The following is a 21,246-nucleotide window of genomic DNA, read 5'->3' as shown; positions in this document are numbered from 1 at the left end:
AGAACGTATTTTTCGGGGTGGGAAATTGAGTCTATTTTCCACGTGTCATTCTTTAATTGGCTATGGCAGATTGCGAGTGACAAACATTGTGAAAGGACTGTTTTCTCCTCAAATCAAAACGTGGCGTTCATCTATTGGCTAAGTAAGCGAAGCCAGAATCCGCTGTAACGCGCCCACCGTAATNAAAAAAAAAAAAAAAAAAAAAAAAAAAAAGCCAAAAAAGACTTCTGTAGGGTTTAATACTGGCGCTTTCGCCTTTCACTCTCTCCCTCTTTCGCAGAAGCCGTGCTAACGCGCGAAGGCTCTGCAAATCAATTGCCTCTCAGCCCAATCCTTGAATCCTTCGCCCTCTCAAGGAGATTTCACGATTTTGTTTCTCAAAATCCGCTTTAGAATCTGAGGAGGGTTTTGATCTCTTTGGAATCGCGTTTTTTTTTTTTCCATTTTTGTTGGAAAGGCTTTCCAATGGCTGACGGGGTTGTTTTCAAACCGGAGCTTGGTGATAATCAGTCGGATTGTCCTGGGGCATCGACTGATTTAGTGTTTTCTCTGTTTCAGAAGAGGGTGGATTATGTTCCAGCTAGGAGAACTTTCAAGGGGTTTGATAACGGCGGCGGCGATTTTGAACTCACGACGCTAAACCCCAATAGCTCGTTTGGTCAGAAATCTGGTTCTAATGTGGATCATTCGGCTCTTAAGGGGAAGAAATTGGATGGGTCGGAGCTTTTGGAAAATGGGTTGGACCCCGAGCTCAGTTTCGAGATCACCTTTCGCCGAATTGTAAGTGGCTCTATGATTTCTGTTGATATTGCGTCATTATGTGTCGGTTTTAAGATTTTATTTGAGTGTTTGTTTGATTGATGGGTACCCATGCGTTATAATTGTCAGTTTTTGGTTCGGACCCAGATTTGATGTGGCCGTTTTCATTTCTTTTCGTTGTTACTCTCTACTCTGTTCAGTGGCTTCATGCCCTGTCTATTTGTAGTTTAAAGGGCATCTTCGGCGTTCTTGAGAACTCGTATTTTGAATCTTGTGCTCGTTTTAGTGCTAATTTGCGGCTAATTAGTTTCGTTGTTGCCTCGTATTACAAGCTCTCTATAATCTATTCCTATTATATTCTTCGTATCTGTACTTCTACCAGAATTGCTTAATTTCGCCTTTTATCTCAAGAAAACGTATCATGCATATGTTTATCATAAAGTTTTGGAATTCATTGTCTTTCCAGATGGTCTTTGATCCAGACCATTGTAATTATCAGTCTGTTGCTGGTTTTTTTAAATCTTACATTTTCACATTGCTCGATTTTTCAATAAAATTTTGAACCTTGGATCTCTAGGAATTTGTCTCTTCAATTTCTAAATGTTCATCTTTTGTTTTGTAATTCGTGCCGAATTGGGTGTTTTTTTTTTTTTTTTTTTTTTTTTTTTTTTTTTTTTTTTTTTTTTTTTTTTTTTTTTTTTTTTTACTTCATTTAGATGGCTCATAGATTCTTTATTGCCCAGCATGTTATATTCTTGAAGTTTGAATATCAATTATTTTTTTCGAAATCAAACTTAAGGACTACGGGGTTACCTTTCGCAGGGTGCTGGTTTGCAAAATCTTGGGAACACATGTTTTCTCAACTCAGTGTTGCAGTGTTTGACATATACAGAGCCTCTGGCTGCATATCTTCAAAGCGGGAAGCATCAAAATTCTTGTGTGTTACTCTGCATATTCCTCTTGCTTAGATTTAGAACACAATGAATTTAAATTTGATATACATTTTAGCAAACTTGCCCTTGCCATTTTTATTTTTAACCGTAAGCCTAATGTGAAATAGTTTCGACTTTCCTCTATCAAAATCTTATATATTTTATAGACGATTTGTTCTATTTTGAACAGGAAATATATATGTTCATATATTTACACTAATTTATTTCTAACACATGCGTTTGGCATTTATATATTTGGGGTTGAATTCCCATTTCTATTAGAATTATATTTCATATCTTTAAATTTGATTTTAGTACTACAAATGTAAGGAAAGGAGTAGATACTTTAACTACTAATTTATGCTCATTGACAATTAATGTTTTTAAATTTAGACCTAGGTTGTATTTTTTAATTCAATTTAGATTTGAAAAATGAGTTTAAGTTCCCAATCTTATTGAGCTGGTACGATGTATTCTGAGTATGCTAGCGTCTAAAAGCTAGGAGCAGAAGTACAGATAATGCAACCTGTCATTTTATGCAAAATTAGGACACATGCACATTGTATGTATAGGGTCGCATGCAAATACGCTCGGTTTGTTTTAATGTCTGCATTAAGATTTTTATGCTTGGTCTTGCCTAATTCAGTTTTGTAATTTGTGAAGGCCATGTAGCTGGATTCTGTGCTCTATGTGCCATCCAGAAGCATGTCAGCCGTGCTTTGCAGTCAAGTGGGAGAATATTAGCACCCAAGGATCTTGTTTCTAATTTGCGATGTATCCTTATAATTCGCTATAGTTAATGTAATTCTTTATTGTTTAGTTTTATTCGAGATTCTTGGGAAATGGATAACTGTTATATAGTATAAATGCTATCATCAACAGTTAAGGCAAAAAGTTTAAGAGGAACTTTTTTTATGTTTGCTTCTTATCGGGGAAAAAAATTATTCATTGAAAAAATGGTCTAAGAATGTCCTGTCATCTTATTCTACATTTGAATGAGAGCAAAGAGTCAAATGTTGTGGGTTGGCTCTTTCATAATAAATACCGCATGAGTTTACCATATGTTGAAGTTGGTATATTTATTATTTTTCTTAGTAGTAACCATTTTAGCTGGATGTAGACTGTCTTTTATCTCCCTATGATGTTGGATTGTTCAATTCTTAACCGTTCTCTTAGGTATATCTCGCAACTTCAAAAATGCTAGACAAGAAGATGCTCATGAGTACATGGTAAACTTGCTTGAATCAATGCATAGGTGTTGCTTGCCTTTAGGCCTGCCAAGTGAATCTCCTAGTGCCTATGAGAAGAGTTTGGTACACAAGATTTTTGGTGGTCGCCTCCGAAGTCAGGTAATCTCTTAGTTAGGATCAGCAGATCTGTCACAACCTGAAATGGTGGAAAAAAGAATGATATCTAAAGGTTGCATTGTCCTCTATGTAAATTCTTCTGTTGACATGTAATTCTTCTACTTCATTTCAGGTCAAATGCATGCAATGTTCTTTTTGCTCCAACAAGTTTGATCCATTTTTAGATCTAAGTCTGGACATAGTGAAGGCTGATTCTATTCATAAAGCATTTAAAAACTTCACTACTCCTGAGCTGTTGGATGGAGGGGAAAGGCAGTATCAATGTCAACGATGCAAGCAAAAAGTTAAGGCTCTTAAGCAGTTCACAGTTTACAAGGCACCTTATGTTTTAACTATTCATCTCAAGCGATTCCAGTCGTACAATCTTGAAGAAAAGATCCACAAAAAGATTCAATTTAGCCCTACATTGGATCTTGCTCCTTTTGTCAGTGGTTCCTATGCTGTAAGCTTCTCATTCATACACATTTTATTTCATTTGGGTGCTATAGACTTGGTAGTTGTTTATTGTATTATGCACTATTAGCTTGCTAATAATCTGCTGTTGCAAGCTAATCATTCAATTTCCCGTGAAAAAAGCTTAATCATCAATTAAAAGCAATATTTGTATTTTAATTCCAACTAAATTCAATCTTATGTAATTGTTCTCTGATACAGTCCTCAGCAATTCCCTGCTCATTTTATGGAAATTTATAATTGTACTAGGCTTCTAGCTTATTACTGGTTGCTGCTTGGTTAATGCATCGGTAAGCTACGTGAAGAGGGAGATAAGAGTATATGTTGAGCTTCTCTGGATAAATCATATAAATGATAAGTGTGTTAAACTCTGGATTATGGAACAGATTGCCTTTCCCATTTCTTTCATTATGACTGATGTAAAAATTGTTTCATGCCTGTTAAACATACCTTTGCTATGATATCTTGTTAGGTATTCCATTTTCTGAGCTTGTTGATTGCTTTATGGTGTTGTGTTGATGATCAATTATTTATATGGCTATATTTTTAATAATGAACAGAAAACATAAAAGGGTTGATTGGTGCTGTCATAGTACAATGACTCCAATAAGTTAACATTGTTCTTGTTTCGTGAAATGTGAGATGTTAATATAAAATTGCCAAATCCCTTGAACCTGTGCGACTTGGTTATAGTTTGTTTTGGCTTTCATTATCTGTACCTTTATGTGCTTATGTGCAATCCTATAGTTTTACTGAGCTTCTTGCATTACCAGGATGGAGATTTGAAGTACACTCTTTATGGGGTTCTGGTTCATCATGGTGGTAGCACCCGTAGTGGTCATTATTACTGTTACGTTCGAACATCCAGTGGAATGTGGTATGCCCTTGATGACAATCGGGTATGTGTTACAAAATTAATGGTTCTACCTAAGTGAACTGTGTTATTTTCTTTTCATGAATGTGAATAATTATAAAGAAGAATTTTCTATCTCCACTTATCCTACCCCTGAGTTTACATTGAATTCATTTGCTTGTTACAGGTTTCACATGTTGGTGACAGGACAGTTTTTGAGCAGCAGGCATACATGTTATTTTATGTACGGGACCGAAGAAAAGTTGTTCCAAAGAAACCCGTCGACATTGCTTCGAAAGAGAATATGAAAACATCTACCAATTTAAATAAACCTGGTTCCATTGTCAACCCAGGTCAGAAGGACATCTGTACACAGAATCGTACATTTGAAAAAAAGTTAAATGGTCCCTCCAATGATGAATTGGTAAAAGAGTTAAAAGACTCATCAAACGTAGGTACATCAAAAACAACAATTTCAAATGGACCATCTGTCCCGAGAGAAACTGAACGGGCAAGTAAAGAATGCTCAGTACCGGAGGTATCGTCCATGCCAAAATCTCCTTCAGTGGGAATCTCCTCATTAAAAACTTTTAACAAGGAAATTATTCCGAACTCTAGTTCCGCGGGAGATTTACCATCGTTACCCAGAGGAATGAACAGTAGCTTTCACGCTACTAATTCCAAGAGCTCTTTGGCCAAAGCAGCTGATACGGAAATCAACCATGTCGACAGAAGCTTGGGTGTCTCAGTTGCTACTTCTCTCAGGGTAATTGATGCCAACGCATCTGCCATTCTTCAGGCTGTAAGTTGATGCTTAGTTTGCATTTCTTACAGGTTGGAGTATTTGTTGTTGCCAATTTGATTTGCAAAAAGACCCATTTTGCTTAAAAGATTTTGGTTTCACTTTCAGAATGATAATGCTGCTGCTTCAATCCAAGAGTCTGGCTGTAAAACGTTGAAGAAATCTGACCCTGAAGTAGTACCAAATCAACCAATGTCAGAAAGTAGCAAGGTCGACCTTTATATTCCATTGAAATGCCTTAGCCCTCAACACAATTGTAGTTTTCTGGTTTCTTCAACTTATTCTTGTTCATCCATTCTTCCAGGTTGGCATTTCAGATCAAATTTCGGCTGGTAACTTGTCTTCTGGGGATGCTTCTAATTGTAAGAAGATGCCCGATGAGTCAAATAAAATATCAAGTTCAACTATGGTAGAGGGACTTTTGCTCTCAAAAACTCTTGATTCGAAGCATGGCAGAGGATTGAAAAGAAAACTTTTGAAGTACCCTTCGGGAAGTTTGCATCTCAGCTCAAACATTCTTTTCAAGACATCCTTAAGCCTGTGTAAGAAGAAGAAACATAGAAGGAAAAAACGCCAATCTCCAGGCTCCAAAACTCTCACTGTGGAAAGCTTGTTCAGTAGAAACGATGTGTCATCTGATTTTGGTCCATCTACATCTGAGAAATCCAAGTCCATTTGCTTAGTTTCTAAGTCCAGGAAGAAGGATAAGCATGGTTCTAGAGAAAGTAATGGTAATTGCGCAAGGAAAGAAGGTCATAAAGTGGAGTCGCTGACTGATATAGTTGATAAAGAAGGCGAAAAGAGAAGTACAGAGGCACATTCTGTGGTTGCAACTATGAACACATTGAATTGTAGTACTGACTCTATCATAGTGGCTAATCACAATGGGTCTGTTGAGACGAATTGTTTAAAAGATAGAAAAAGAAGTTCTAATCAAGATGGCTCACGTCGTGCTCTTACCAATGGCTTTCAAGATACAGTTGGTAAGCAATTTATGCTGCGTTCCTACATTTTTTTTTTTATTATACTTCAGGTCTGGAAGCATTTTTCTCTGACGCTTGTTATGAACCTGTTTTAATTGCATAACCTTCCTGCTACATGTTAAGATATGTAAACTCTACATCAGATGAGAAATTCCAACCTTATCTATGGTATTATTATTATTATTATTTTTGTGTATCTGTATCAGAAATGATGCCTTTTAGACTGCTTCTTAAGATTTCAGTTGTGCACTTTTTCCTCTGGAAAGGCGTTCTTTAGTCATATTCACATTTTCATTGTTATACATAGGCAATCTCATTTTGAAATTGCATATTCAGTAAAGCATTCCCTGGTTTTAATCATTTCTCTTTTGTAGCTTTCTTATGTTGATTGAAAGTCTAGCCTTTGTAAGTCCCAATCCAAATATTACACATATTAGTCTAGTTCTGATGGGAAGATTACACATTGATTCACGGAAATCTTATAAAGTGTTACTTGTCTAGTTCTGATGGGAAGATCAAGTGTTGTACTTTATACTACTATTGATTACGGACGCTGAAACTTGTTCGGCTTATTTAAATTTCTAACGAGTCAAAAAAATTGAATTTATTGCAGTCAAGCAGTGGGATGGGATAGACATGCCTTCATCTGGGAATGGGTTCACTGGTATGGAGAATGTTAGCATTGGCTACGTTGCAGATGAATGGTGAGTTAAAAGTTTCTCATTGACCCTTTCTTATTTACCAATGCTTGTTAGGTGATAATAATCTGTTCAAGCTGACGAAAGTTGTGAGGAGAAGTTAAAGCTGTAGTGTAGCTTTATTTCAATTTTTATCTTGAACGCATATACAGATTTTACTAATGGCTGATCCAATAGTCTAGTACCACTTTAATCTGGTCAATACCGTTTGTTTAGCATTCTGGGTGTGAATATTGACCATATTCGCTGTTGTTCGTGTTTGTGGTTGTCTTAGAAAGACTAATAATAGGCCAAAGTGGTAAAACTATGGTAATAGCCCAAGCCCACCGCTAGGAGATATTGTCTTCTTTTGGGGAAAGGTTTCCACACCCTTATAAAGAATGCTTTGTTCTCCTCCCCAACCAATGTGGAATCTCACGACTATAATCCTAATTAGATAAAAGATATCCATTTCCAAAACAAACACACACAAAACCCTGAAGTTAGTGTGCTTAACGAAATACATATTGGTAGGTAAGTTTAGTGCTCGATAAGGACCATGTAAATAATAAAGGGCTTAGAGGGGATGAGTTCAAACCATGGTGACTCCTTACCTAAAATTTAATATCCTACAAGTTATATTCTCACTTGATGTCTTGTGAAAATAGTTAAGGTGGGTGCAAGCTATAACTCGAATGTAAGATATTTGACATCGTTTTCATATATATGCCAAATTTACAGGGACGAAGAATACGATCAAGGGAAGAGGAAGAAGATCCGACAATTTAAACACACATTTGATGGACCAAATCCTTTCCAAGAGATAGCTACCAAGAAGTCACAGTTTAAGAAGGTAAAGGTGGAAAGATGTGGATCTGGAAACGAACCATTTAGGATATGAAGAAGAAAGCAGGAGAGGAGGTGTCCACAAGGCGGCTGTAAGTTTTGCCACTTGACCGACCAACCACAACTACAACTCTACTTGCGGGTAACACTTCTATCAATTTTGATGTTTGATGTTTGATGTGTAGCATTCTTGTTGGGCTGATGGCTCTGTCCATTGATTAAGTGTGTGTGTTGTTATTTCCCCCTTCCCCCTTCCCCCTTGGGAAATGAGGATGATAGAATCTTTAGAGATTTTATATGATGAATTTGACTTCATGAGAGAATGAGACTGATAATTAATTGTGTCACTTCAACTTGGTGGACTGTTTTATCATTCTTCTATTTAAACTCGTAAAGTTTCTAACTCTGTTCTTTGGCTCTGGATCATCTCAGTAGGAATCTTTTGATGCTTTTTGGTTGAATTATAAGCTACAGACTTTAAAGGCCTTTTTGTAATCATAAAGTTGGTTTGATTTTGTTGGATTCAAGCCTTTGTTGTTTCTGTAATTAGTTCTTGCACTCTTTTTTGTTGGACTTGTAAATTCTTTCATTTTCTCTTAAAAAAGCTTTGTTTTTTAATCCATTTTTTATCTAAGAAAATATTGAATTTTAATAGATTCTTGAATTTGTAATTTTTTTTAAAAAAAGTAGGAATGTATTGGAAGATATAAAGTTGGTTTGATATTAATAGGATTCGAGAATGGAAAAGATTCTTCAAGGGTCTTGGGTCTCAATAGTGCATGTTGCGGAGGAAATTAAGTGAAGTACTCCAGACACAGTACGGAAAGGTGTTTATAGCTTCCTCGTCGGGACCTACCCCCAACTTAGAGTAGCTTCGTGGGGAAGTAAAATTAATCCTTGTTCATACATGGGCTTCTTAGGTACGAAATGAGCCACTTTGAATAGGTTCATTGCTTCGATCTCGAATACGATTAATCTGACATGCGGTTGATAATCTATTACCATAAATTAGTTAGAATATGTTTTTTTTTTCCTTTGTTAACTTATGATTTTCATATGATATATAATACATATTTCAAAGTACCAAAAATTAAATGAAATATTATATTTATTAAAAAAAATTACATTTTTAAATGCAAGTCGGCTGTCTAAAATTTTAAATTAAAAGTTGGGGTGTCATTTTTCATAATTTTTATGGTGCGAAGGTTGTCATACCGATTCAACAATTGAATTGTCTCTCATTTCTCACCCATGCAAACCAATTTCAGCAAACCAAAGAACCAGCTTTCACTTGTAGGAGTAATAATTGATGTAATATTAAGATTGAGAGGAAAGCCTCTCTCTTTCTTTCTCCGATTCAGGGTTGGATGTTTTAGGGGTAATTAGCAATGTTTATTACACACAAAACAACCATTTCCCCTTAAAAAAATATAAAAAAAAAAATTGAAGAAAACACTTTATAGCAATGGAGGAACCTTTTTCACCGGGACAGCGGTTGTGATATCCCGATTATACGAGGCTCCTTCAGGTTGCTATCTAGTGTTTGAGAACGTATGTGAGAGGGGAACGGTTTTGTGTTTTTCTTCCATATAATTGGCTTTTCAGAGGCCTTACTCGCGCTGCAATAAAGCAGTTCCCGAAGGAGATGCCACTAAGCCTTCGGTGTTTGCGCACAGTGGATGGTGCCTTACTAAACTCTTTGTATCTCAGAAAGTAGTAAGTCAAACCTTTCTGAGAGCCCTATGATATCCCGGAAAAGTGTAAAAAACCTGAATATCAGGGAGGGATCTTACTTGAGTGTCAGATTGAGACGTATAATAGATTTATAAAGAGATTAAATATTTTGTGGTTCAATTTTATACAAACTCAGTATATTGGACACTCATATGCCTCTACATGAACGATTTAGATCGAATAATTTGTAACAATTATAAAGTGGGTCATTAAATATTAATAGTGTTATTAGGATAAGATAAGACATCCAATATTATTCATATGCTGTAGACCCTTTAAGTATAATCTTGAATAATGAATTGAGTAAGATCCATGGATAAAAAGTTAATGATAAAAATCAACCATCAACACAAAATTTCCCGATCTCAGCCAGTCCAAGAGATTTTGACCGATTAAGCCTGACCTCGACACAATTCTCCTCTTCCTTTCAAGCCTATTTGGTGCTGTTGGCTTGGTTTGAGATATTTTAATAAAATTTTCAAAGTCTTTACTTATAGGATAAAATTGGTTACGAGCTAGTTTGATTTTTATAAATGAATTTCGATTGAATAACTAAAATTGATATTTGAAAGCATGATGGAGGATTAAAGTATCAAAGTCTTTACTTACGGTTGGAATCTTACATGCTTGGCTAGATGAATTGTTTAATATATGTTATGCCTGATGTGATTATTGTTGGATGTTAGCTCTAATTTCAAAAATGTATGCATATGAATGAAGAACATTGTTCATAAAAGGAATGTTTACAATATTCAAAATGTTGTTTTATACTTGTCGAGTTGTGGAGTCTCATGAATGTGTGATTCATATAGGCATAAAATCAAAGGAAAATAAATGATTATGTACGATATATTTACATTCCCTTCTATTAGGGGTGTACACCCAACCCGAGAACCTGACCCAACCCGAATTATAAGGATATGGAAGTGGTGCGTATTTGGTGAGACTCAAAGATTAAGAAAAGGGTACTAGTCTGGTGAGTCCTATAGAGAATCACAACTCAAAGGCCATGAGTTTAACTCCCGCTGGAAAAAAGTATAATGTTTCATGTTGCATGTGATTGCATTTTCCAAACTAATGAAATCAGTTACGAGTATTCATTTGGGGCAAGAGTAATGATATTCTAGGCACCTAACAACGATTGCTACATATTTTAAAATCTCCAAAAAAATTCAAGCATATATAATATATAATAATGGCCAAGATCGAATGGTTAAAAAATAACTTTAAACTTAATAACTTCACACATTGTCTTAAACAACCCATTAAAAACTCGTTATAATCTTCCTCAGCTCGACTTTTCCTCTCCCATATTATCTGTGAAACGAAATCTGTTGGTTTCAGATTTAGATAGCTAACCTAGGTAAACAAAAGAACTTTATGACCAAATTTATGATCCCTATCATTTTAAAAGTTATAATTTAAGTTATAATTTTGTCCTTAGAGTTTGATAAAACTTCATAAGTAGTCATTATGACTCCGATAAAGCCTCATAAATAGTTCTTGTGATTGGATACAACCTCATAAATAGCTCGGAATAATCCTCATAAATAGCTCCTATTAAGGTTTCTCAAATCATAGGAACTAATTCGAGTAAATTCTAACCCAAAGTTGTAATTTGACTAATATTTTAACATCCAAAGGTGGCATACAGTTCAACTTATCCTATTCATTCAATCTATAGAGTTTCCAGGCAAAATGACAGCAAAAGGGGGAAGGGTGGATTGTTAATCCAGACACATTAAGATAAATTTGTCAAACATGTATCACATGGGAGCTGTAGAACAGAAAAGAAGAAGTGAGTACCGTTTTATCAACAACCGTCAGGACAGGCTGAGATTGTGGCCAGAGACCGCTACAACATTCGAAAATGGCATCTGCAAGCATTAACAGAGACCATGAATGGAAAGAGCAATAAATGGATACAAGATATTTGCCTAAAAAATCAAATATGGTACGTATGGTAAACCGTAATAGAAGGCTAAATAACACAGTCTACTAACTTCGTGTCCGTTGTCAAAGGGCAATTTCTTCAGAATCACAGAAAGCATTTTTTACCTCAAGAATAGTGTTGCTAATTTGATTGAGAATTAAGCTAAGTGTAAAAAGGCCAAGCAATGCACATACCCAAGAAGGCCCCGGCCTTGCCATGATCTAGGCGTCACAGTCAAATTGAGTGTAGTACCATGCCTCATAACTACAACAGGTATTGGACGACCTTGATTACTCTGGGCTTCAAAGGCAAGCTTATGCAACAGATCATCACCAGCCTCGACGTTCCCGAATTTAAGAACTTGATCACCGAGTTGTAATCCATCGTCTGCTGCTGGCGATGCATCCGCTATTTCATCAACCAGTGCAAAAGGTATGCTAACATTCGCATCTATGTCCATGGTAGTGGAAGAGTTGCTCTGAGAAATACCATTTGAGGCTGGGGATGCAACAGTGACATTTGAACCCTCTGTATTCCCTAATAGTTGAATGCCATAGGATGATTATTCAAACAGCACATACATCTTAAGACAATTTTCAAAACCTTGAGATCTTAGAGTGATTATAATACAGGATATATACTTAATATAGGTGAAATCGGCAGGCATATGTGATGGATTTAATATTTTAGTTTTTACTATTGTTATTTCTTTGTTTTAAAAGGAACAAATTTCTTGAAAAGAAAAACAATGAACGTGAGGGAAGATTAAAAAGATCTCCTAGAAGGCCATAGCCAAGTAGGCATCACAGGGATACTACAATTAGCAAGAATCAGGGAAGGAAAATGTAACGGCCCAAGCCCACTACTAGCAGATATTGTCCTTTTTGGGCTTTCCCTTTCGGACTTTCTCTCAAGGTTTTTAAAACGCATCTGCTAAGGAGAGGTTTCCACACCCTTACAAAACAATGCTTCGTTCTCCTCCCCAACCGATGTGGGATCTCACAATCCACCCCCCTTCGGGTTCTAGTGTCCTCGCTGGCACTCGTTCCCTTCTCCAATCAACGTGGGACCCCCTAATCCACCCCACTAGGGGGCCAGCGTCCTTGTTGGCACACCACCTCGTGTCCACCCCCCTTCGGGGCTCAACCTCCTCGCTAGCACATTGCCTAGTGTCTGGCTCTGATACCATTTGTAACGACCCAAGCCCACCGTTAGTAGACATTGTCCTTTTTGGACTTTTCCTTATGGGCTTTCCCTCCAGGTTTTTAAAATGCGTCTGCTAGGGAGAGGTTTCCACACCCTTACAAAGAAGGCTTTGTTCTCCTCCCCAACCGAGGTGGGATCTCAAAGAAAATAGTTATAAAAAAATGTTAGGGAAGACACAACAATTAGACACTAAGAATCTTGCCACATCTCCCTCTACACCTATCACAAAAATTCAAGAATCTTCGTCAAATCCCTAAATACCAAGAAGAAGAACTATTAGTTTTCGCCTAATCATTTAGTGGCATAATGGTGAATTTCTCGGTATATATTAGGGCATTTTTCAAATCTCCACAAATAGTATTGTAGTCCCTAGGTATTATCATTGATTACTTAGTACATAAACCTAAGCCCACTCTCTTTTCTCCTTACATATCCTCTGTACCCTTCCTGGCCACTCTTTGTTTTCCTTAGTCTCCTCTTCCTCTCTAAATTCTCCAAACTATATTTTCCCCTTTTTCCAGCATCAAATTTTTTTATAGGAGTAACAAAAAGGAAATCACATTCTGTTGCATATGACAAAGATAGAACCTTCGCAACATTTTCGACAGTTAGAAAATAAAACTAACTTCCAAATTTCTGAGAATTAACTTCATATAATCCTCAAAACACCTCACCCCACATTTTTAGGGTGTGGCTTGTTAACATAAACATATAATTATGTAAGGAAATTAGAAAACGGAACGAATTACACACGAAGATCCATTCTAACACCTTTGTAAAACGAAGCAGAATCCAAGTTGTACAAGTGTTGAACTCTCCCTGAATTAGTTAACTATGGGATAGAAATTCTAGTGTAGCTGCAATTGAGACATGTACTTTGTTTCTTGTTAAAAAAAAACATACCGAGGCATGTAACTCGTAAGGATAAACGACATCTGTCATTCAGAAGCATAACATCTACCTCACAATTACCTGCATCCCTAGAAAGTGACAAGCTGGAAGCAGGCTTCACAGAATGTAAAACTTGAATGTTCTGATTGATCTTTTCTGTGATCTCCGTGTGGTCATTCCTCAGCTCTACAAACAATAGAATAACAAGTCAACACTTCGATGTATAATAATTATGTCAGAAATGTGTAAGATATTCCCTTAAAATATATTTATATTCAGAGGAAAACGTTTGCTCTTAGGCAATACGATACTCCCAGCCGAAATATTGTTCGACACCTCTAGTCCCTCCAGTATCCCCCCACCCTTCAGGTGGTCCCTCCAAATAACAAACATTCACTAACTAACTGGTTAGAGATGTATTGACCCTCTTGCCCCTCCTAAAATAACACTTCGTAATTAGGAGCCTAACATCACTCTCCAACTGCACATCCTGAAACAATGTGATTTCGGTAGAGATATGGAATGTCGTATTGTACCAAATCCCGCCCAACTTAACCATGTGACCCACTGTTACGGGCTTTCCCCCACAGAATCAACACAAATATGTTTCAACACACTTATTCACAATTTCAGTTTGGTTGTCCGGCCATGGATGATAGGAAGTACTTCGGCAAAGCTTAGTACCTTGCAATTGGAGCAATTCTGTCCAGAAGTGGCTGATCAGTTTTTATCATGGCTCAGAAACTATTGAATGAGGATAACCATGGAATCTCACTACTTCTCTTATAAAAACTTCAGCCACTGAATTGACCGTATACGGGTGCTTCATGGCAATAAAATGGGCTTCTTTGCTTAATACATCAACCACTACGATCACATTCATACCAGTGAGCTCCATCGAGATATCTTCCCCACACATGTTCTACAATCTCAAGAGGCAAAAGTAGACGAGTTGGAGAAGTGGTCATGGATTTGTTCTTCTGACAAATCAAACATTCTTCCACATATTTCTTGGATGTCCCTTTCATTCCACCCCAATAGAGTTCACTAGTCAACCGTTTATAAGTTCTTAGAAACCTTGAATGACCTCCCAACCCAAATTCATGAAAAGTTTGTAAAACTGTAGGAAGAAGCGAAGAGTTTGAGGCTAGGACTAACCTCGCTTTGTATAATAGTCAGCCTTGGGATAACGAATACCTTGACACACTCATCTTCTTCCAACAACTATTGAATAATCATACTGAGTTTGGGATCATCAAGTACCTCTTTTTTTTTTTTTTTTACCACATCAACGTGAAGAATGACAGGTACCAAAAAGTGAGCTAAATGAACTGTTGGTGGCAGTTGTAGAGGAGCATCAACCACCTTACTTTCAGAACCTGGTCTATATCATGCCTCGAAATTGTATCCCAAGAGCTTATCCATTGCTGATACTACGGTTGCAACACTATCTTCTCGAGCAAAAACATCAAAGCCTTCTAATTCGTTTTCACAATGAACTTTTGACCAAGGAGATAGGGCCGATTTAGCTTGCACTAGTGAACTCTAATAATTTAATTTAGGGCCAATTTATGGCCATCAATTAGAAGGCTTATCAATTCGTTTTCACAGTGGACTTTGATCACAATGAGCAGTTTTCACAATGAACTATGGCCATCAATTCACGCTTATAATTTGATTTAGCTTGCAGTTTGGCTGATAAATTGCAACTAAAGAAAGCAATAGGGTGTTTCTTCTCATATAGTATTGCTCTCAAGCCTGTGCCAGATACATCGGTCTCCACCACAAACAACTAGTTGAATCTGATAATGCCAACACTGGCAATGTGACCATACACGTTTCAATTGTTCAAAGGCCTCAGTAGCTTGTTGAGACCATTCAAAGGCTCTCTATTTAAGCAATTGGGACAATGGAGTGACTATTCCATAATTCATAACGAATCTTCGTTAGTACTTGGTCAGCTCCAAGAATCAGTGTAATGTACGCATGTTTTGTGGAGCCAACCACTCAATCATAACTCAGATCTTTACTTGATCCGCTCCAACCCCATTTCGTAATACCCAATGGCCAAGGTTTCAATTCTATCTTTGTGAACTGGGATTTTCCTCAATTCGCTGCATAGAGGTGTTCATCACAAGAAGAACTATAGACTAGAATATCATAAAAATAAAAAATAAAAAATAAAAAAATTCCAAGATGGACGTCCTGAAATGGCCGGAAAATTCAATTCACCCGTGCTTGAAAGGTCAAAGGTGTATTTGTGAACCCAAATGGAATTACAAAGGCATTCAGAAGTAATACCTCACTATGGAAAACAACGGAAAGAAATATAAATTCCATTTGATTCAAATCCTTATACACCTAAGCAGCAAAATAGAGAAGAACACATCCCCAACTTAGGATGATCCAAAACTTACATGGATTATGGTATCCTATCACTCTTAAGATTAAAGATACCGTCACGGGGATTTCGAACCTACTTCATAAAATGTATTACTATCAAATATTACTCTGTTAATTTAAAATGCACTTTGGCACACCATAACTAAAACTATGTCTATAATGAAAAGATTAGAACACTCTACCAGTAAGCCGACGCCTCTCGGACAGAATAACTGGAATGTCAATATCTGATCGAGGAAACCCCTGCAAAAATTTAGGGAACAAGGTAAGTTCTAAACAACACATTGATCATATACTCCTAATCCAAGCAACTTCCGAAGTCAAATCATGCTCAATATTCCGATGCTTTTAAGCACAACTTAGCAATAGCAAATGAATTGGAAATAAATCGTAATTTTAGGCTATTAGCAACTCCACAAAATCTCTTTTCAAGCTTAAAATAGAAAAATCACTTAAACCTAATCAGCAAAACAGGAAAGCATAGGAATTATAATAAATTTCAATAAAAATTTCGTTCATTCACGGAAATTGAGGGAAATGACTTCATTGCAATTCGCAATCACCTCAGAGTCGACGAGATTTCCAGAGAGTCCAGGACCGCCAGGCTGAGAAAGGCGGGAAATGATGGCATCCATCTGTGCCTCAATAGCGCTCCTCTTCTCCATCAGACCAATGGTCTCCGATTTCACATTAGAAGCCACCATTTTTTCTCGATTGAAAGCTTCTTCTTCTTCGTTGATAGAGGCGTCCCAGTTTCTCAGCCCGAGGCTATAAATGTAAGAAAATACTAAATTAATAATAATAATAATAATAAATATACTTAAGCTCTTAAAATTATTATTATTATTATATATATATATATACCAACGTTAAAAGTATTATAAAACTTTAAAATTAAAAGTATTTGAAAAATATATTTTGAAATTTTAAAAGATATAGCGGAGCTCGTGAGTAAATGATTGGTTTGCCAAGACATCGAAGTAAAGAATGTAGTTATGGCGACTTTTAAGCTTTCCAGAGAGAAAATGAGAAAACATAATAATGGATTTCATCGTGTGTCTACTAAGAACCTTACCAAGTTCGTACATTTTTTTTGTTAGGAAAGGATGCCTCCATTGTAGACGGTTGGAAGCACCTATCAGATCGGGACCCACACTTCACGTCTAATTTCTGATGTAGCTTTCAGAAAACGTTGGATATCTAATTGAATTTTAGCATTATTTTCCACCCACAAACTGGCAGACTGTGATGTCCCACGTTAGTTGGGGAGGAGAATAAAATAACTTTTATAAGGGTGTGAAAACCTTCCCCTCGAGGGAAAGCCTGAAAGCCCATGGAAAATAATAGAGGCTAGCGGTGGATCTGGGTTGTTACAAATGGTATCAGAGCCAGACACCGGACGATGTGTCAGCCTTTTCACTATTTCCCGAAGGTCGTAGATACGAGACGGTGTGCCAGTAAGGACGCTAGGCCCTAAAAGGGGTGGATTTGGTGGCGGTCACACATTAATTGGAGAAAGAAACAACTGCCACCAAGGACGCTGGGCTCTGAAGGGGGGTGGATTGTGACCTCCCACATTGGTCTCGCTGGGCCTTGAAGGGGGTGAATTGTGACCTCCCACATTGGTTAGGGAGGAGAATAAAACACCCTTTATACGGGTGTGGAAACCTTCTCCTAGTAGATGCGTTTTAAAGCCTCGAGGGGAAACCCGAAAGGGAAAGCCTAAAGAGGACAATATTTGCTAGCAGTAGGCTTGGGCCGTTACACACATATTGAATGTTTGAATGAAATGTTAGAAGACATTTTAGTGTTTGCCTGTTGAATTTCTCAAACCATTGGGACTTCAAGTTGCACCTTATGAAATTCACCTATAATAATAGTTTCCAAGCAACCATTGCCACGAGATTGTTCAAGACTCAATATAGAAAATGGTGGAGGTCCTTAATATATTGGGGCGAAGTGATTGAACGTGAGCTATTAGGACCATAATTGGTTCGAGCTACCAATGAGCTCATATAGAAGATCATGATGAGGATGCGTACAACTCAAATTAGACAGAAAAGGTACATCGATGTAAGACGGAGCATAGAGTTTGAACATGTGACAAGGTATTCTTGAAAGTAGCAATTACGAAGGGTGTTTTGAGGCTCAAGCGTAAGGTATGTTAAGCTCACACTTCATCAGACCCTTCAAAATTCTAGATCAAATCAAACTAACGGCATATCGATTGGCTCTGCAACCATCCCTTTCTGCCATGCGTAATGTACTCTATGCATTTATGCTCCGTAAGTACATGATTGACTAGACTCATGTATTAGACTGCGAGCCTTTGCAATTAGATGAGTGTTTAGAGTTATGAGAAACGTGTTCTACATATCTATGCTATGTCCCACATTGGTTGGGGAGGAGAACAAAACACCATTTATAAGAGAGTGAAAACCTTCCCCTAGCAGTTTTAAAGCCTTGAGGAAAAACCTGAAAGGGAAATCCAAAAGAGGACAATATCTACTGGCGGTGGATCTGGGCTGTTACAAATGGTATTAGAGCCAAACACTGGACGATGTGCCAGCCTTCTCGTTGTTCCCCGAAGGGGGTAGACACGAGGTGGTGTGTCAGTAAGGACGCTGGGCCCCAAAGGGGGGTGGATTTGGTGGAGGTCCCGCATCGAATTGGAGAAAGGAACGAGTGGGCCCCAAAGGGGGGTGGATTTGGTGGAGGTCCTGCATCGAATTGGAGGAAGGAACGAGTGCCAGCGAGGACGCTGGGCCCTGAAGGGGGGTGGATTGTGATGTCCCACATTGGTTGGGGAGGAGAACAAAACACCGAGTGGAAACCTTCCCCTAGCAAACGCGTTTTAAAACCTTGAGGGGAAGCCCGAAATGGAAATCCCAAAAAAGACAATATCTGCTAGCGGTGGATCTGGGCCGTTGGGCCGTTACAGGTACTCTTGTAGACGAAAGTTCATTTTCGATGTGTATATTGCTACCGCTCTGTCCTTGTCTCGATCTGGCTTAAATTAGCAAAGTTGACTCGTTTTGACTATTTTGTACTATTCTAGAATCATTTCTGATGTAATTAAGGTCACAGACGACAGTATAACCACTGTTTTGGATAATTAATAATTTTTAACACTTTTTGTGACGAGCTTTAAGATAGTTAAGTTATGTTGGCTCTGTGAATACACTTTTAGCTCAGTTGCCTTAATAGGTGAACCTATGTTCCAGTTGAACCAAACCTAGAAACAATCAACTAGGATAAGTTTAGGAACATCAAGTTGAGCTTCAAATAGTAAGTGAACCTATTTGAATGCTTACAAGGCAGGTTGGATAAAGTGATTGATGCATGAGTAACACGTGACATGTGGTTCTTTTATGCTATGATAATTTAACGAACAGACATGCATGTCTCTTAGGGAATTGATGTCATGAAAAGTATTTAATACGAGACCTTATGTATGTTGTTTGTCACACGAGCATGGATTACTGCTCCAACATACTACATACAGACTGATAGTGTTACTATAACACATGCGGAAGCAATTTGGATCTTAGGCACTTTTAGAACATCAATTATTGTAAATGACTAGCATGTTCATAAGTATTAAAACTTAATGAGTTTAAATACTAACCTTTTGTAGTTCAAACTCCTTTTGCCTCACGAACCGATTTCGAACCACCACTAGTGTCTTCTCCACTATTCTCCGGCCTTAGAACGGGATTGTGGAATCCGGTGAGTGACTAAACTTGGGAGGGATTTTGTATACGTGAAAGAGAGTGCTTGTGAGAGGTTTTTCATCAAGATGAAGAATTCCTTCCAAGTATCATGATCACTCTATTTAAAGAGTCAAGTTTGCATGTTCATGCAAACTTGAGATCACCAAATCTTGACACTTAAAATTCCACTCAAATGTTTGAGATTATGTGGCAAGCATGCATGTTTGAGTTAACCAAATTTTGACACTCAAAATTCCACTCAAACTTGTGGGGTTTATTTGGCAAACATGCAAGTTTGGTTAAACCAAATTTTGACACCTCAAAATTCCACTAACATGATTTTTCCATTAGATGAAAGTCAACATTTTGACTTTCTTCATTTTAATTAGATGAAAGTCAACATTTTGACTTTCTTCATTTTAATTCAACAATTAATTTGAATAATGAATTTCAAATTAAAGTAACATTAAATAATTAATTAAACTATTTAATTAATATTTAATATTAATTCAAATGCCAATCCCAGTCAATTCCGACACATAATTGATTAAGATATTTAAATCTTATTTAAATATCTCAGATTCTCTCTTTTCGTTTAATTCGTAAATAAAATAAAATTGCGGTTAAATATATCGTATATATGTAACGCATATTCCCTAATTTGAATTCGAACACTTCGAACTCACTCGTCACACTGTTCTATGGTTTAGTCCGATATGAGCTAGCAGAGGGACCTAATGGACCTATAGATCATGGGCTCCAACGATTCAAGATTAACCGATTAAACTCATTAACCTGGTTAACCAACATTCGTTAACTACTAGGACACTCCACTATAGCCTAGTAGTTGCACTCCCCTCACTATAGATATATTTCTGTCCATCTGATATAACCATGATTAGTAAGTCGATCCTTCACAGGTTGTTCGTAACTAGAGCTGGGTCAATTTACCGTTTTACCCCTGAAGTTACTTCTTGTTCCTTATGTCTCACTGATCCTCTAATAAACAATTGGTTTGTGGTCCAACCAGTAAACCGAATCCCTCTCAGGCCAATGAGAGGGTGGGGCCCCTTGTTCAAGACCTGGAGTCAGTGCTTAAGGGAACTACCTTTCTTCTATCCCTAAAAGTGGGTAGGAGTGAATTCCGTCTTGCACCCCACGTCCCCAGCCATTCACCCAGTCTTACCCCTGAAATGGGAGGCCTGTTGAGTCGGCGAACTAGAGCCACTCTCACCCATGCAAATCTAAGGATAATTCCGAATAAACAGGAGTTCATGGTTAGCTCAGGATTAAAACCGAGTTACCTAGGTTATCGAATGAAAAGAAAATCAGTCTCAACAGTAAACGACTTTATAAAGTGAGAGTGGTTTTCTTCATGGTCCGATCTTATGCAATACTCATTGCATAGGACGCCCCCACTCACATGTCTCCACATGCACAATTTAGTGATCGCATTGTTTATATCATATACAAAAGTGGGCCGCATCCATAGTGTCCCCAGAATAAGGTACTCAGCCTTATCCTTATACTATAGATCATTTTGACTATATACTTGAACTTGATCCACTCTTATGTCTCTACATATAGTTCAAGTAGTCATACTATAGCCAGAGTGTTCTTAGTTTATTGGATTTAGATTAATGATCGTAAAGTTCACTTTATTCAATAACAATTTTTTCTGAATAAACAACAAT

At 37.4% G+C, this 21,246-nt stretch overlaps 2 protein-coding genes across 4 annotated transcripts; one reads left to right on the top strand and one right to left on the bottom strand.

Annotated features, from left to right (window-relative positions):
• The first annotated feature begins 256 nt into the window (after nt 1-256).
• On the top strand, nt 257-8,078 carry LOC111798399 (ubiquitin carboxyl-terminal hydrolase 23). 3 transcript variants are annotated; one of them, XM_023681512.1, is made up of 12 exons: nt 257-477; nt 559-780; nt 1,582-1,696; nt 2,355-2,465; nt 2,868-3,040; nt 3,171-3,500; nt 4,285-4,410; nt 4,552-5,166; nt 5,275-5,376; nt 5,471-6,149; nt 6,763-6,853; nt 7,568-8,078. In XM_023681512.1, the coding sequence occupies exons 1-12, from the start codon at nt 466-468 to the stop codon at nt 7,725-7,727; spliced, it is 2,736 nt and encodes a 911-aa protein (XP_023537280.1). In that variant the 5' UTR covers nt 257-465; the 3' UTR covers nt 7,728-8,078. The 3 variants fall into 3 exon arrangements, with proteins under 3 accessions (XP_023537280.1, XP_023537279.1, XP_023537278.1); XM_023681511.1 differs by having other exon boundaries at nt 257-780; nt 4,552-5,130; XM_023681510.1 differs by having other exon boundaries at nt 257-780.
• A 2,903-nt stretch (nt 8,079-10,981) lies between these two features.
• On the bottom strand, nt 10,982-16,613 carry LOC111798381 (26S proteasome non-ATPase regulatory subunit 9-like). The gene is made up of 5 exons (XM_023681480.1): nt 16,403-16,613; nt 16,022-16,082; nt 13,518-13,622; nt 11,534-11,876; nt 10,982-11,283 (listed from the first exon to the last, which is right to left on the bottom strand). Exons 1-5 carry the CDS (start codon nt 16,541-16,543, stop codon nt 11,262-11,264), a joined length of 672 nt encoding a protein of 223 aa, XP_023537248.1. The 5' UTR covers nt 16,544-16,613; the 3' UTR covers nt 10,982-11,261.
• Between the last annotated feature and the right edge of the window lie 4,633 nt (nt 16,614-21,246).

Source organism: Cucurbita pepo, chromosome LG07, assembly GCF_002806865.2.
Source record: "Cucurbita pepo subsp. pepo cultivar mu-cu-16 chromosome LG07, ASM280686v2, whole genome shotgun sequence".
NCBI classification, from domain to species: domain Eukaryota; kingdom Viridiplantae; phylum Streptophyta; class Magnoliopsida; order Cucurbitales; family Cucurbitaceae; genus Cucurbita; species Cucurbita pepo.
The sequence above is the reverse complement of the archived record's forward strand: the minus strand, read 5'-3'. Positions and strand labels throughout refer to the sequence as shown.

What these genes read in the sequence shown, in the direction of transcription:
- LOC111798399 (XM_023681510.1), top strand. Translation starts at nt 466, where the DNA reads ATGGCTGACGGGGTTGTTTTCAAACCGGAGCTTGGTGATAATCAGTCG. An exon ending in CGGGAAGCATCAAAATTCTT is followed by an intron (nt 1,697 to 2,354) that starts GTGTGTTACTCT and finishes TAATTTGTGAAG; the next exon opens with GCCATGTAGCTGGATTCTGT. An exon ending in TTGTCAGTGGTTCCTATGCT is followed by an intron (nt 3,501 to 4,284) that starts GTAAGCTTCTCA and finishes TTGCATTACCAG; the next exon opens with GATGGAGATTTGAAGTACAC.
- LOC111798381 (XM_023681480.1), bottom strand. Translation starts at nt 16,543, where the DNA reads ATGGTGGCTTCTAATGTGAAATCGGAGACCATTGGTCTGATGGAGAAG. An exon ending in GTCACTTTCTAGGGATGCAG is followed by an intron (nt 11,877 to 13,517) that starts GTAATTGTGAGG and finishes TTCAACTATTAG; the next exon opens with GGAATACAGAGGGTTCAAAT. An exon ending in CAAGGCCGGGGCCTTCTTGG is followed by an intron (nt 11,284 to 11,533) that starts GTATGTGCATTG and finishes TAATGCTTGCAG; the next exon opens with ATGCCATTTTCGAATGTTGT.